General features: G+C 37.2%; 1 protein-coding gene and 2 pseudogenes across 1 annotated transcript in view; 2 read left to right on the forward strand and 1 right to left on the reverse strand.

Moving 5' to 3' along the window:
* LOC102964258 overlaps positions 1-17,498 on the forward strand; it is a 194,792-nt gene that overhangs the window by 174,498 nt on the left and 2,796 nt on the right. Inside the window, exons 74-75 of the mRNA XM_042965462.1 lie at positions 7,755-7,808; positions 8,515-8,619. Of these exons, the coding sequence (XP_042821396.1) occupies positions 7,755-7,808; positions 8,515-8,619 (159 nt within the window). The remainder of the gene's footprint in view (positions 1-7,754; positions 7,809-8,514; positions 8,620-17,498) is intronic.
* Positions 4,359-4,724, reverse strand: LOC102970446 (annotated as a pseudogene).
* Positions 8,693-16,838, forward strand: LOC102961967 (annotated as a pseudogene).

Raw genomic sequence — 17,498 nt, forward strand, 5'->3', positions numbered from 1 at the left:
ATTGAAGGTCTGATGGGAAGCCCAAGAATACCATCCCATGCACAGATCTGTGGTTTGGTTAAATGTCTTTACCGAGTTCATTCTACTTAACTAGAGCAACGAACCCTGCTGGGACATTAAACCAAACCTCAGATATGGGAGCAGGGCTCACATATAATGAAGACCATGTAACATATCACCACACTCTCCGATTACAATAGAAGTGAGTAGAACAGTTTTCTTTAAATACATCTAGCTGAAGAAAGCTAACTGGTCTGAGATGCTATCAAAAGAGCAACTAAACATTGTTACATTAAATCCTGAGAATAAAATGAAAATCTGAACACAACTGCTGAAGTATATGCAAAACGAAAAGAAAGGATATGGCACCAATTCTAGCATTAGCACAGCAGAGAAAAATAGCAAAAGAAAAATAAGGAAAGAAGATGGAATGGAAGGAAGATAGCATGCAAAAAACAAATAACCCCATCTTGTAGTAATATAGTCAGTTTAACCTAAGGAACAACCAAAAAGAAGTACTTGACAATTAATTCACATTACAGAGCAATTTCATGGATTCAATAAAACTAGATCTCAAAATGAGAAGGTTACATAACATGGTGGCACTAAAAGAGACAGGGGCATCCATATGGCTCAGTCGGTTAAGCATCTGACTTTGGCTCAGGTCATGATCTTGCAGTCCATGAGTTCAAGCCCTGCATCGGGCTCTGTGCTGACAGCTCAAAGCCTGGAGCCTGTTTCAGATTCTGTGTCTCCCTCTCTCTCTCTGCCCCTCCCCTGCTCACGCTCTCTCTGTCTCTGAGAAATGAATAAACCTTAAAAAAAATTTTTTTTATAAAAAAAAAAAAAAGAGAGAGACAAGGGTGCCTTGGTTGCTCAGTCGGTTAAGCATCCGACTTTGGCTCAGGTCATGATCTCATGGTTCAGTGAGTTTGAGCCCCTTGTTAGGCTCTGTGCTGACAGTTCAGAGCCTGGAGCCTGCTTCAGATTCTGTGTCTCCCTCTCTTTCTGTTCCTCCCCTGCTTGTGCTCTCTCTCTCAAAAATAAATAAAACATTAAAATTTTTTTTTAAAAAAGAGAGAGAGACAAACCATGAAACAGATTCCAAATGATAGAGAAAGAACTAAGGGTTGTGTCATAGACTCTAAGTCTAAAGTTCTCTTTTGACCAGCAAAAGAGTGGACACAAGATTAAAGCAAGAGATGGATAATGTCTGGGGAAAAGACAAGAGCCCCGAATAAGGGCCCTTGCCCCATATTTATTCAGATCAGAAGGCTTACACCCAAATGTAATGGGTGTGTACAAAGAGACAAACTAGGAACGTTAACTTGGGGACGTGAGGGAAAAGGGGGGTTTTGAAGATATACAGTGTTTGGGGTTTGGGTCAATATAAAACAAAATCTGGGCACCAGGCAGATGGGTAGATGGTTGTTAACAGCAGACAGGAGGCGCTCTTTATCATACCTGTTTATCTTTGCCAGCCTAGGGGATAAGGCAGATAGGGGAAATAACCTCAGGGTTAATAAGGCACCTTTTCTTACGTTAACCATCTCCCACTTCGGGCTGCTTTGCCTGCAGCACAGCGGTCCATAGTCCAATTCACCAATTTACCTAACCTGGCCCTATTCTATGAAAGCAGATTTTCTGCTGTAGTACTAACTTGGGGGTGCTTCCACCCTGAATATCTAATCTTGCTCATTTCATATACCTATCAGGGGCGCCTGGGTGGCTCAGTCAGTTGAGCATCCGACTTCAGCTCAGGTCATGATCTCACGGTCTGTGGGTTCAAGCCCCGTGTCGGGCTCTGTGCTGATAGCTCAGAGTCTGGAGCCTGCTTCGGATTCTGTGTCTCCCTCTCTCTCTCTGCCCCTCCCCTGCTCATGCTCTCTCTCTCTCTGTCAAAAATAAATAAACATTAAAAAAAAAATTTCATACACCTATATATTGGGCACCTTTGCACCTTACCTATTTTAGGCCTTTGCCTCTCCCTCTCTATTCTGGACCTCTGCACCCCCTCTCTATTTTGGGGTGCCTTTGCTCCTCCCTATTCCTGGCACCTTTGTGCCTCCCTATTCTCAGGGTGTCTTTGCACCCCCCTATTCTTGGAGTGCCAATCTAGTTTACCCAAACTTGGGTGTGAGCATTTTATGACTTTGTATTTCTTTATGCCTTGTTAACCCATTGGTGTAAACCTGGGGGATTCCTAAGCTTATCCCCACAGGGTTGCTGGAGGGAAGGTGGGGAGGGTGGGCTAAATGGGTGATGGGGATTAAGGAGGGCACTTGTGATGAGCACTGGGTGTTGTATGGAAGTGATGAATCACTAAATTCTACTCCTGAAAGTAATATTACACTATATGTTAACTAACTGGAGTTTAAGTAAAAACTTGAGGGGCGCCTGGCTGGCTCAGTTGGTTTTAAGCATCCGACTCTTTTTTTTTTTAATTTTTTTTAATGTTTATTCTTTTTTGAAAGACAGAGAGAGACAGAGCACAAGCAGGTGTGGGGTGGAGAAAGAGGGGGACACAGAATCTGAAGCAGGCTCCAGGCTCTGAGCTGTCAGCACAGAGCCCAATGCGGGACTCGAACTCACGAACCGTGAGATCATGACCTGAGCCGAAGCCGGACGCTCAACTGACTGAACCACCCAGGCACCCCTTAAGCATCTGACTCTTAATTTCAGCTCGCACCATGATCTCACAGTCCTGAGATGGAGCCTGGCTTCAGACTTAAGATTCTTTCTCTCCCTCTCCTCTGCCCATCCCCCTCTCATGCACACTTTCTCTCAAGATAAATTTTAAAAAACATTTAAAAAAATTAATTAAAACTTGAAACCATAAAAAATAAAATTAAAAAATAATTAAATTTTAAAAATAAAACAAGGGGAATTGCCTAACTAAAGAAACAAAGTACTAAGCAATCATTATAGAATTACTAAATAAATTATAAACATCAAAGTAAAAAATAGATGTGGCTGAAATCTTATTGACAGACTAAGAGAACTTAAGATAATCACAGTAAAAGCAGAGGGAAAAGATTAATGCTATCAGGAATTTAAATTTAAAAAAAAATTTTTTTTTAACGTTTATTTATTTTTGAGACAGAGAGAGACACAGCATGAATGGGGGAGGGGCAGAGAGAGAGGGAGACACAGAATCAGAAGCAAGCTCCAGGCTCTGAGCCATCAGCCCAGAGCCCAACGCAGGGCTCGAACTCGGAGATTGCGAGATCATGACCTGAGCTGAAGTCGGATGCTTAACCGACTGAGCCACCCAGGCGCCCCAGGAATTTAAATTTTTGTTAATGTTTATTTATTTATTTATTGAGAGACAGAGAGAGAGCAAGTGAGCAGGGGATGGGTAGAGAGTTAAAGAGACAGAGAATCCCAAGCAGGCTCTGTGCTGTCAGCACAGAGCCCTATGAGGGGCTGAAACTCACAAACTGTGAGATCATGACCTGAGCTGAAATCAAGAGTTGGACATTTAACCAACTGAGCCACCCAGGCACCCCTAATGCTATCTGGAATTTAAGTGAAAACTTAAAAAAAAATAATGCTCTCTGGGAAGATCTCTTATGAAGACCAATCTTTTTAACGTAATTTACCTGCCTAGTATAAGTGTCCTAAGACGTATGTAAACCTCCAAATCTGTTTTGTCAGTGTATTTAGAAAATACACAAGAATCTTTATCAAACCTAAAAATATAAACTTGTGAGCACTAAAAAAAATTTTTTAATGATTAAAAGTCAGTCCTACCTCTAAATTTTAAAAGCTGTCAACTGGTCAGGAAAATACCAATGGATTTACAGTCAGGCCATTCAACAGAGATCTAATGACTGCACACCTATTAAGAATACATTTCCCAAAATCCTCTCAGAAAGGCAACTGTAATGGAATTAGTTCTAACAGAAAAGATTCAAGAGAGTTAAGTGCAGAGTAGGATTTTTTTCCTTAACAGAAAAGTGAGTGGAGCAGGTGAGTGAAATAGGTAAAGGGGATTTAGAGCAGAATTATCTTGATGAGCACTGAGAAATGTATAAAATTGTGTAATTAGGATATTGTACATCTAAAACTTACTGAATGTTAATTATACATGAATTTTTTAAAAGGAAGGGGAAAAGTAGAAAAATGACCCCCCCAAAAGTGATGGCTTCTCATTTTCTGTCCCCTAAAAAGAATACAAATAACACCATCTAGAGTCTAACATAGTGGCTTCATTTTCAAAATGCATCACTGTATTTTCCTCATAAGGCAGTTACACATTATAAACCTTAAGCATATAACAGTCACGTGATTTTTTCCGTAAGCCCGCAGACTTCCACAAGCCTCCAGGAGCTTACAGCCAGACTAGTCCCGAGGTTTCACATATTAAAGCTTTCTCCACAGCCACAAGTTTCTTTTCTTGTTGGGGTTGTTGAACACAAACTCTTCAACTTAGACCAATTCTGTTCCTAAAAGTGTTAGCTGTGCTTTCTTTTTGATGAACACTCTGACTCCATCTTGAACAACGTCCCCATCGGAATCTACTTTTGTTTTGGTATATTCTAGAATATAAGAAAAGCTATTACAATCCCTGGTTTGAACACAAACTTTCCCACCTATGTGTTCAAACTTATTTTTAAGAAGTTGTTTACTGCTGAAAGTGTCACAGTAGGGGCAGGTGGGTCGGCCTGCATCTTCCTTTTCCTCACAGTCCAAACAGTGGCTTGGACTAACAAAGTTAACATCATCTTCTTGGTGTTCTGGTGTCCTGGGCTGGCTATTGTATAATTTTCTAGGTAAAGTTTTGCATTTAATGCAATGGATTTATTTTTAGGTATTTTTTATACTATTGAAAATGGTATATTTAAATTTTTTCTTTTTCAGTTTGTTGCTGATACATAAAAAATATTATTGATTTTTGTGTAATGACCTTGTACCCAGCAACCTTTCTATACTTTTATAAATTATAATTATCTGAATATTCTCCTGAGTTTTCTACATATATAATTATGTTTCCAAATAATGGCAGTTTTCTTTCTTTTCTATCATTATGCCTTTTATTTCTTCATCATGCCTTACTGCTTCAGTTAGAATTTCCAGTATAGTATTGTAAATGTGATGATAGCAGACATCCTTACCTCATTTCTTTTCCTTTTTTTCTTTTAGAGAGAGAGAGAGAGAGAGAGAGAGCACAAGTGGGGGCTGGGCAGAGGGAGAGGAAGGGAGAGAATCTTAAGCAGGCTCCATGCTCAGCACCACACCTGATGTGGGGGCTCGATCTTAGGACCATGAAATTGTGACCTGAGCTGAAATCAAGAGTCAGATGCTTAAACGACTGAGCCACCCAAGAGTTCCTACTTCATTTCTTTTTTTTTAATTAAAATTTTTTTAATGTTTATTTATTTTTGAGAGAGAGAAAGACAGAACATGAGTGGGAGAGTGGCAGAGAGAGAGGGAGACACAGAATCTGAAGCAGGCTCTGAGCTGTCAACACGATGTGGGGCTTGAACCCATGAACCATGAGATCAAGACCTGAGCTGAAGTCGGACACTAAACCGACTGAGCCACTCAGGTGCCCCAGCCTGCCTCATTTCTGATCGCAAAGAGAAACATTTCCATATGTCACCATTAAGTATTACCTTATTGAAGTTTTATATATATAACTTTTATCAGATTAAAGGAGTTCCCTTCTATTCCTATTTTGCTAAGAGTTTTGACTTATTTCTTTCAACAATGTTTTGTAGTGTTTGAAGTATGATCTTTGTACTTCTTTTGTTAACTTTATTCCTAGGTGATTTATTCTATTTAGTGCTCTTCTAAGTGAAACTTTCCTTACTATTATTTTTGAATTGTTTATAGCCATTACTTTTTAGTGTGTTGAGATTTGGCTTTATAATCCAGTACATGGTGATTTTTGCTTAATATTCCCTATGTGAAAAAATATGCATTCTGAAATTATTGGGTACGGTGTTGCCTATATCTCCATTAAATCAACTGTTAAATTTCTTGTTCAAATATCCTAAAGTCTTAATGATTTAATATCTTAATATCTGCTTATTCTATTAACTACTGACAAAGATGTATCAAATCTCCCCCTGGGTGCCTGAATGGCTCATGACTCAGGTCATAACTCATAATTTGTGACTTTGAGCCCCACATCTGGCTCTGTGCAGACAGCATGGAGCCTGCTTAAGATTCTCCCTCTCTCTGCCCCTGACCTCTGCTCGCACACTCTCTATCTCAAAATAAATGAACTTTAAAAAATTTCGCTCAGTGTAATTTTGGATTTTTATTTCTCATTATAATTTTATAATTTTCTTTGGTTTTTTTGACACCATGTTAATACGAGCATACAAGTTTGGAATTATGACATCTTCATGGTGAATTAAACTTCTTTTTGTTATTACTAGAAAAGCTTTTTCTTAAAGCCTATTTTGTTTGATGTTAATATTCCTACTCTACCTTTGCTTAGTGTTTGTATGGTCTATACTTATCCATCCTTTTACTTTTGACTTCTCTGAATCCTTAGATTTCAGATATTTTAAATTCTTAAATTTTAGAGGCTTAGATCACTTCCTTGATGAATTTTACCTAGCATATAAGTAAGAAATAATTTCCACGTTACTCAACTCTTCAAAAAACATAAAAACAAGAAACACTTGCCAGTTTGATTTTTGGAACTATCATAATCTTTATACCGAAGTTTGATGAAGACAACACAAAAAAGGAAAATCACAGGCTAATCTTTGTATAAACAAACAATGTAAAAATCCTAACCAATTACCATGCAAAAACCCTAAACAATTAGCAATCTGAAAATCATTTTTGCAATATTAGTAGTAATTATAAGATTACTGACATATTTGTGTTTAAATCTACTTTTACTGAATTCCTGTTTTTGTACATGTTCAACTTTCTGTTTCCTTCCATTCTTGCCTTCCTTTTGGACTAATTATTTTTTATTTTTCTTGTTAATTTAGAAGCCTCAAAGGTTATTGTAGAAATTACAATATGCATCCTTAATCTATCATAATCCGATTTTATTTTGGACTTTTATCCTCATTCAAGATGATACTGTTTTTGTTTTATACAATGTTTTCCCAGAATTATTTATATATTATCATTTCATTTCTTCTTATCCTTCCTTCCCTGTTGTCCTATATTGAAAGGGAACACTGAGAGCTAAGTCAAATAAAACAATTTTTTTCAGGCATCTGGATGCCTCAGTTGGCTAAGTGTCTGACTCTTGATCTCAGCTCAGGTCATGATCTCAGGGTTTGTGAGATCAAGGCCTGTGTCAGGCTCTGTGCTGCCAATGTGGAGCCTGCTTGAGATTCTCTCTCTCCCTCTCTTTCTGCCCCTCCCCTGCTTGTGTGTGTGCTCTCTCTCTCTCAAAATAAATAAACTTATTTATTTAATTAAAAAATTAAAAAAATATATTTTCAACCTGTACCTAAACAGTCATATAAAATTTTATAGCATCAGGAACCAAAAGAAATGTATAAATAGTTAACAGGAGAACAAAAAACCGACTATAAACAAAATAACAGAATCTGAATACAGGGGAAAAAACTGAGATGCATGAAACAAAGTGGAGGAAAAAACTTTAAAAAGCATTCTTATATCTAAGTAAATATGATGAAAAATGTAATATAATAGTCTGGAACTAAAATTCAAGATGATATCAATGTTCTAGTTGGGGGACAGGTATCATAAGTAGAGAAAGCAGAAGGAACAGTCTCATTGTTGGTCTGTGACTGCTTTTTGTCCTACAGGTGGCGGGAAGGTTGATCTGAAAAATGTGACAATGAAAATGAAAGAGTTTACAGGTGAGTTTCTATGACACTGAAACCCTAATGCTTTATAATAAATTATATTTAAATTTTTATATTCCTAGTAGTCTATTGTCCATATTAATTTTGCCATTTTACCCAGTTATTATAAAATATAAAATATTTCTGCCTGATAAAATCCATTTGATCTTGGATTATCTGTTTGAAAAATAAACTATAAGACTTGCTTTTGATAACATGTCCTATGTACTGTACAGATTTTTTTCTCATATATGTATATATGTCTTCACCTACATGTAAACAGCTAAATTTTAGGTAAGCACATGAATAAATAAGGTAAAGTTTTGGAAAGCTCAAGATAATGTGGTTTTGTCAACGATCAATTACATAAGTCAGTATAAGATCTCCTGCTATAATCATTTCTTTTGGCAATTCATTATCCAATTTGGTAACTAGATTTTATTCTGTTCATTATCCCCCAAATTAAGGGAGCCTTTATTATATCAATAATTTAGGAACAAATTTGCTTTGACTTCTAATGACACACTGTATTTCCACATTCCATTTTACTTTCACTCTTTAATCCCCAACTGGGAATGATGCCATATAAGCTATTTTAAGTATATTTAAAAGTACATATCATATAGGTTAATAACATTTTCTTATGAACCTCTTAAACTTACATAATACTGAGTAATTAATTTCTATAATTTTCACCTATAAACCTTCTGTATTTTCAAAGGAGAAAAGATTGATGCCACAGATCTGAAAAACATTCTTGGAGACATGGGGATAGAAGTCAATGATAAGGAATGTCTGGAACTACAAAAATTACTACCCACTGATGGTGAGCTGCATCTGTGACCTCCAGAGTTCAGTTTAATGGTTCTATTTATGATCTTTATATTTTAAAGTGACACATGTTCAGGTATTTGTTACCTGCACCCATCCTCCAGCTCTTGCTTGAACAGTCTCATACTCTGTACTATTCAAGTACAGAGTTCAGCTGTGAAAAAGAATCCTTTTCCACAAAATCAGTATTGAGGAAAGATGTTACTGATTATTTGGGAAGGGAAAGGACAGAGGGATTTATATCTTGTCTCAGTAAACATTGCAAAAGTCCTCATAAATTCCTGATCTCTCCCAGAGTTACTGTTCCTTACATTGTCCCTGGGGGATTCCCTTTTCCTAATCCTTATCCCTCTAAGAGCTGAACCCTCAAAACTCCCCCCTCTGTTAAGCTCAATTTCTTTCTTATTAAGTTTTTATTTTAATTCCAGTGTAGTTAATATACAGTGATATATTCATTTTAGGTGTACAGTATAGTCATTTCAACAATTCCATACCTCACTCAGTGCTCATCACAAGTGTACTCCTTAATACCCATCACCTATTTCACGATCACCCCACTCAGCTCCCCTCTGGTAGCCATCAGTTTGTTCTTTACAGTTAAGAGTCTATTTCTTGGTTCCTCTCCCTCTCCCTCTCCCTCTCCCTCTCCCTCTCCCTCTCCCTCTCCCTCTCCCTCTCCTTGTTTTGGTTCTTAAATTCCACACATGAGTGAAATCATATGGTATTTGTCTTTCTCTAACTTATTTTGCTTAGCATATATACTCTCTGGCTCCATCCATGTTGTTGCAAATGGCAAGGTTTCATTCTTTTTATGGCTGAATAATATTCTGGTGTGTGTGTGTGTGTGTGTGTGTGTGTGTGTGTGTGTGTGTGTGTATTTACTACATCTTCTTTATCCATTCATCTATCTATGGACCCTTGGGCTGCTTCCATAATTTGGCTATTGTAAATAATGCTGCTATAAACGTAGGGGTGTATGTATCCCTTTCAGTTAGTGTTTTTGTATTTTTGGGGTGGACATCCAGTAGTGCAATTCAAAGGGTAGTTCTATTTTTAGCTTTTTTGAGAAACCTTCATACTGTTTTTCCACATTGGCTATACCAGTTTGCATTCCCACCAACAGTGCATGAGTGTTCCTTTTTCTCCACATCCTCACCAAAAGTTGTTTCTTGTGTTTTTTATTTTAGTCATTCTGACAGGTGGGAGATGATATCTCACTGCAGTTTTGATTAGCATTTCCCTGATGATGAGTGATGTTGAGCATCTTTTCATGTGTCTGTTGGCCATCTGTATGTCTTCTTTGGAGAAATGTCTGTTCACGTCTTCTGCCCATTTTTAAATTGGATTATTTGGTTTTTGAACGTTGAGTTGTATCAGTTCTTTATATATTTTTAATACTAACCCTTTATTGGATATGTCATTTGCAATTATCTTCTCCCGTTTAGTAGATTGCCTTTAGTTTTGTTTATTGTTTCCTTCGTTGTGCATAAGCTTTATATTTTGATGAAGTCCCCATAGTTTATTTTTACTTTTGTTTCCCTTGCCTCTGGTGACATATCTAGAAAAATGTTGCTATGGCTAATGCCAGAGAAATTAGTGCTTGTGCTCTTTCATAGGATTTTTATGGCTTCAGGTCTCACATTTAGGTCTTTAATCCATTGTGAATTTATTTTCATGTATGGTGTAAGAAAGTGGTCCAGTTTCATTCTTTTGCATGCGGTTGTTTAGTTTTTCCAGCACCATTTATTGAAGAGACTATCTTTTCCCCATTGGATATTCTTATCTCCTTTGACAAAGATTAATTGACCATATAATTGTGAGTGTATTTCTGGGTTTTCTATTTTGTTACATTGATCTATGTGTCTTTTTGTGCCAGTACCATACTGTTTTGATTACTACGGCTTTGTAATATAACTTGAAGTCCAGAATTGTGATACCTCCAGCTTTGCTTTTCTTTTTCAAAATTGCTTTGGCTATTTGGGGTCTCTTGTGGTTCCATATAAATTTTAGGGTTTTTTTCTAGTTAAAAAATGTGTTGGTATTTTGATAAGGATTACAATAATGTACAGGTTGCTTTGGGTAGTATAAACATTTTAAGAATATTTGTTCTCTCAATGCATGAGCATGGAATGTCTTTTCATTCATTTGTGTTTTCTTCAATTTCTTTCATCAGTGTTTTACAGTTTTCAGAGTAGAGGTCTTTCACCTCTTTGATTAGGTTTATTCCTGGGTATTTTGTTATTTTTGGTGTAGTTGTAAATGGGATTGTTTTCTTCATTTTTCTTTCTACTACTTAATCATTAGTGTATAGAAATACAACAGATTTCTGAATATTGATTTGTATCCTGTGACTTTACTGAATTCATTTATCAGTTGTAGTAGTTTTTGGTGAAGTCTTTAGGGTTTTCTTTTTTATTAGTATGTTTTATTTAAACTTTAACAGTTCCCCCTCCCTTTTTTCTTGCCATTTGTTTATTAAAGAAACTGGGTCATCTGTTCTAATATTTCTGACATTCTAGATTTCATTGATTACATCTCCAGGGTGTTCCTCAAATTTTTTTAAGTGTTTTATTTATTGTTGAGAGAGAGAGAGAGAGAGACAGCACAAGTGGGGCAGGAGCAGAGAGAGTGGGAGACACAGGCTCCAAAGCAGGCTCCAGGCTCCAAGCTGTCAGCACAGAGCCTGATGTGGGGCTTGAACCCATGAACTGTGAGATCATGACCTGATCCAAAGTCGGACACTCAATCAACTGAGCCACACAGGCAGCCAGGGAGTTCTTTAAATGTTCCTCTACCACCTACACATTCTGTACACTAGGCAGACCTAAACACTTGATTAGATTTCAGGTTTGCTTTTTTTCCCCAGAAAGAATATTTACACCTAGTATCATGTGCTTCATATTGCATCACATGAGGAAGTGCATTAGCTTGTATCTCTTTCTTTTTGTTTGTTTGTTTTTTTGTTTGTTTGTTTGTTTGTTTGTATCTCTTTCTATATGATGTGAAAATCTACATCTGGACTCTGATGATGTCATTTTGATCCCATCCATCATAATATTCTCTGTCAGCCTTTTACCTAATGAATAGTTTTAGCAGCTATTGATAATCACTACTTAAACCCAATATTTCACTTGGAGTTGCAAAATGGTAAAAATTCTTCATTCTTCCTGCATTTATTAACTAAAATACTTCTGAAAGAATTCTCTCACTAGATTATTTGGATTTTTACTTTTTAAAAATCTGAAATCTGAATCATTTACATCTTCAACTTAAGAACAATGACTTAATTATTAGATTTATACAAAAAGAAATCAATGTTCAGTCTACAAATTTAGAAAAATATACAACTGTTTGGGTAACAACAAACATCCATATACGGGTATTGCAAAGCTCTTATTACAAGAATAATTCTTATTCTAGTTCAAAGACTTTTTCAACAAGAAGACTATATGACAATCTTGTAATTTAGAAGTAACTATGTATCACAGTCTCTTGGGCACCTGGCTGGCTCAGCGGGCTAAGCGTCTGACCCTTGATTTTGGCTCAGGTCATGATCTCAGGATTCAGGAGTTCAAGCCCCATCTCAGGCTCCGTGCTGATGGTGCAGAGCCTGCCTGGGATTCTCTCTCCCTCTCTCTCTGCCCATTTCCCACTTGCTCTTTCTCTCTCTCAAAATAAATAACTTAAAAAGAAAAGAATCTCTGTACATCAACAGATGAAGTAAAGATAAGCACCTGTGGGAAATGCTATGTGGATATCTCTGAATCAAGAACAATATCTGCTAGTAATGAAAAGACTGCAGACCCTGGCCACCCCCACCAAAAAAAAAAAAAAAGTTGTTCAAAAGCGTGTCTGGAGATTTTGAACAAATCCAGACAAGCATGAAGAAGCGTGTCTGGAGCTGAGCCATGGTGAGGAGTATAGATAAGACTTGTCTACAGAAACATAGAGGGTAATAGTCAGACAACAGGTGCTCTGCTCTCTTAAGACTACAAAAAGAGGCAGCTCAAAATTAGCTTGCACACTGTCTTTCCTGGGGTCTCCTCAACAATGAAAAACTACAAGGCTCCGGGATTTTCTATATAGAGTATCATGTCATTTGCAAATAGTGAGTTTTACTTCTTCCTTACCAATTTGGATGCCTTTTATTTCTTTATGTTGTCTAATTGCTGTGGCTATGACTTCCAGTACTATGTTGAATAAAAGTGGTGAGAATGGACATCCTTGTCTTTGTTAGCCATGGATTTTTCATATGTGACCTTTATTATGTTGAGGTGTGTTTCCTCTAAAACTACTTTGTTGAGGGCTTGTGTCATGAATGGATGTTGTACTTTATCAAATTCTTTTTCTGCATCTAGTGAGATGATCATATGGTTTTTATCCTTTCGTTTGTTGATGTGATGTATGACGTTGATTGATTTGCGAATACTGAACCACCCTTACATCCTAGGAATAAATCCCACTTGATCATGGTGAATGATTTTTTAAAAGTATTGTTGGGTTCTGTTTGCTAGTATTTTGTTCAAGATTTTTGCATCTATGTTTATCAGAAATATTGGCAGTGGTGTCTTTATCCGGTTTTAGTATCAAGGTGATACTCACCTAATAAAATGAATTTGGAATTTTTCCTTCTTCTATTTTTGGAATAGTTGGAGTAGAATAGGCATTAACTATTCTTTAAATGTTTGATAAGATTCACCTGTGAAGCCATCTGATCCTGGTCTCTTGTTTGTTGAGAGTTTTTTAGTTACTGATTTAATCTCCTTGCTGGTAATCATTCACTTCAAATTTTCTATTTCCTCCTGCTTCCATTTTGGTAGGTTATATATTTCTAGGAATTTATCCATTTCTTTTCAGTTGTCTAATTTGTCGGTGTATAGTTTTTTCTAATATTCTCTTATAATTGTATTTATGTGGTGGTGTTTGTTATTTCTCTTCTTTCACTGGTGATTTTGTTTGAGTCCTTTCTCTCTCTCTCTCTCTCTCTCTCTCTCTCTCTCTCTCTCTTTTGATGATGAGTCTGGCTAGTTTATCAATTTTGCTGATCTTTTAAAAGAACCAGCTCCTAAAAATCTATAAAGAACTTATCAAACTCAACTTATCAACTCAGTGAAGAAATGGGCAAAAGACATGAACAGATACTTTTCCAATGAAGACATGGCTTCCAATGAAGATGGCTAACAGACACATGAAAAGATGCTCAACATCACTCATCATCACAGAAATACAAATCAAAATCACACTGAGATACCACCTCACGCCTGTCAGAATGGCTAACATTAACAATTCAGGAAACAACAGATGTTAGTGACATTGCAGAGAAAGGGGAACACTTTTGTGCTATCGGTGGGAATGCAAACTTGTGCAGCCACTTTGGAAAACAGTGTAGAGTTTGCTCAAAAAATTAAAAATAGAACTACCCTATGATCCAACTGCACTACTAGGTATTTACCAAAAGGATACAAAAATGCTGATTCAAAGGGGCACGTGCACCCCAATGTTTTTAGCAGTACTGTCAACAGTAGCCAAATTATGGAAAGAGCCCAAAGGTCCATCGACTGATGAATAGATAAAGAAAATGCAAAATATATATACAATGGAATACTATTCAGCAATCAAAAAGAATGATATTTTGCCACTTGCAACAACGTGGATGGAGATACAGTGTGTTATACTAAGGAAAATAAGTCAGAGAAAGATAAATATCATAGGATTTCACTCATATGTGGAATCTAAGAAACAAAGCATGTGAACATAGGGGAAGGGAAGGAAAAAATAAGATAGAAACAGAGAGGGAGGCAAATCATAAAAAGATTCTTTTTTAAAAAAATTTTTATTGTTTATTTATTTTTGAGAGAGAGAAAGACAGAATGTGAGCAGGGGAGGGGCAGAAAGAGAGGGAGACACAGAATCTGAAGCAGACTCCAGGCTCTGAGCTGTCAGCACAGAGCCGGACGTGGGTGAACCCATGGACCTTGAGATCATGACCTGAGCTGAAGTCAGACACTTAACCACCACCCAGGTGCCCCCGTAAAAGATTCTTAAGAGAGCGGGAAGCAAAGCATAAAAGACTCTTAATGGCAGAAAACAAAATGAGGGTTGATGGAGGGAGGTGGGCAGGGGATGGGCTAAATGGGTGATGGGCATTAAGGAGGGCACTTGTTGGGATGAGCACTGAGAGTAATATGTAAGTGATGAATCACTAAATTCCACTCCTGAAACCATTATTACATTATATGTTAACTAACTTGGATTTAAATAAAGTTTTTTTAAAAATTAAGGGGCACCTGGATGGCTCAGTTCATAAGGCATCTGACTTCAACTAAGGTCATGATCTCACAGTTTGTGAGTTCGAGCCCCACATCAGACTCTCTGCTGTCAGCACAGAGCCCACTTTGGCTCCTCTGTCTCCCTCTGTCTCTGCCCTTCCTCCATTCATTCTCTCTCTCTCTCAAAATAAATAAATCAACTTAAAATCTTAAAAATAAATAAATAAATAAATACAACTTTAAAAATTAAAAAAAAAATTTAATATGAAATTTATTGTCAAATTGGTTTCCATACAACACCCAGTGCTCATCCCAGCAGGTGCCCTCCTCAATGCCCATCACCCACTCCCCCCTCCCTCCCACCCCTCATCAACCCTCAGTTTATTCTCAGTTTTTAAGAGTCTCTTATGGTTTGGCTCCCTCCCTCTCTAACTTTTTTTTTCCTTCCCCTCCCCCATGGTCTTCTGTTAAGTTTCTCAGGATCCATATGTTTTCACAACATATGGTATCTGTCTTTCTCTGTATGGCTTATTTCACTTAGCATGATACTCTCCAGTTCTATCCACGTTGCTACAAAAGGCCATGTTTCATTCTTTCTAAGTGCCAAGTAGTGTTTCATTGTGTATATAAACCACATCTTTCTTTATCCATTCATCAGTTGATGGACATTTAGGCTCTCTCCATAATTTGGCTATGGTTGAAAGTGCCGCTATAAACATTGGGGTACAAGTGCCCCTATGCATCAGCACTCCTGTATCCCTTGGGTAAATTCCTAGCAGTGCTATTGCTGGGTCATAGGGTAGATCTATTTTTAATTTTTTGAGGAACCTCCACACTGTTTTCCAGAGTGGCTGCACCAGTTTGCATTCCCACCAACAGTGCAAGAGGGTTCCCGTTTCTCCACATCCTCTCCAGCATCTATAGTCTCCTGATTTTAATTTTAAATTTTAAAAGAAAGAAAGAAAGAAAGAAAGAAAGAAAGAAAGAAAGAAAGAAAGAAAAGAAAGAAAAAGAACAGCTACTGGTTTCACTGATCTGTTCTATTGAAGTTTTTTTTTAGTTTTTATATCATTTATTTCAGCTCTAATCTTTATTATTTCCTTCCTCTTTAAACTCAGTTTCTGAAAGGATGCCAAAATTGTCTCCTCTTTTGTTTATGAATGTTATTTCTCTTTTCCTTTAAGCACAAAGGAAGGCATCTTCCTAAATAAATAAATAAATAAATGGCATCTTCCTAACAAAGGCCTATCTGTACAAGTAACTCTTATACCATCTCCTAGAAAACTAAATTTTTAGACATTATTATACCAGTTTGGAAGTTAGCAAAACCTTCAAGCACAAGCTTTATGGGAGCAGGTACCAGCAGTTGCAGAATGAGAAAGGGTGAAGGGAACTTGAACAGGCTGCGGGTGAAACTCCTCCACCATATGGGAAGAGAATGCAGCATTATTTTGACCACAAAGATGAGTCTGGGTTTCCAAAGCCTCCATCTATGATACTGCACCGTTATGATGAAGTTATGATGAAGCCATGAAAACCAAGGCTGAAGCTACTATCCCTTTGATTCCTGGAAGAGATGAGGATTTTGTGGGTCAGAATAATTTTGATGATGCTGACCAACTGAGGATTTTCATGTTAACTCTTTTTCATGGCATGCCCCTTTAACTGGATTGGGTTTTTTATGTCTTTTTCTTGACCGCCTCAGCCACAGGAAGGTATGAGACCATTCTAGGATTTGGTCTCTCTCAAATTAAGTGGATCTTGATTGTCAAGTTTTATACCTATTTCTCTGGGTATTTTGATGGTCTCTCCTGAGCTTTGGCAGGTGTTCCTGATTTTAGGCTTTGTCCTGTTTCTCAGAGCATTTGTCAATTATGAAAAAGTTCAGGAGATGCCAGAAATGATCTCAAATCTCCCCAGGACCAGAGTTCTCTTTATTTACTAAAGATGTTTTCTGGCAAAGGCCTTCCTGCATTTATGAATTCTCTCTCAAAAAAACACAAGAGAACGCCTGCAGGAAGTGAATCAGATACAGAAGATGCAGAAGACAGAGGAATCATCACCTGCTTTTCAGAAATTAAGTGCTGTTGAAAAAGAAAAAACGGTACAAGCAAATTCCTGTTGTTACTCATTAGGTCACTGATCTGACAAACTTTGGGAGTAAGAAGTAAAGGAAACAATGGAAATGTGATAGAAATAAGAAATGAGAGGAGCCAAAAATAGAACAGTAAAGTATGGGTATGTGAGCTTCACCTCTGTAGCATGTGAACCCACAGTTGCCTTGAGAGTGAAAGAGTAAAGTAGATCTAATAACAACAACAGCTAAAATTTATTGAGCCCTAATGATGTGCCAGGTTCTGTCCTCACCACACACAATGATGACAGCTGGTGCCCATTTTACAGAGGAGGAAACTGTGGCACAGAAAGGCTAAATAATTTGCTTAAGGCCACAAAACTAGTCATCACCAGAGCAAGAATTTGAACCCAGGCCATTCGAACCTCTAAACCATACTACTACTCTATACCATAGCGAGAACTGTTTTCATTGCTTAACTTCATCATGATTTGAAGGTTAAAGTGGATAGATTTCTAAAGTTAGTCACAC

The sequence above is a fragment of the Panthera tigris genome, chromosome E1, assembly GCF_018350195.1.
Source record: "Panthera tigris isolate Pti1 chromosome E1, P.tigris_Pti1_mat1.1, whole genome shotgun sequence".
Classification (NCBI taxonomy): Eukaryota; Metazoa; Chordata; class Mammalia; order Carnivora; family Felidae; genus Panthera; species Panthera tigris.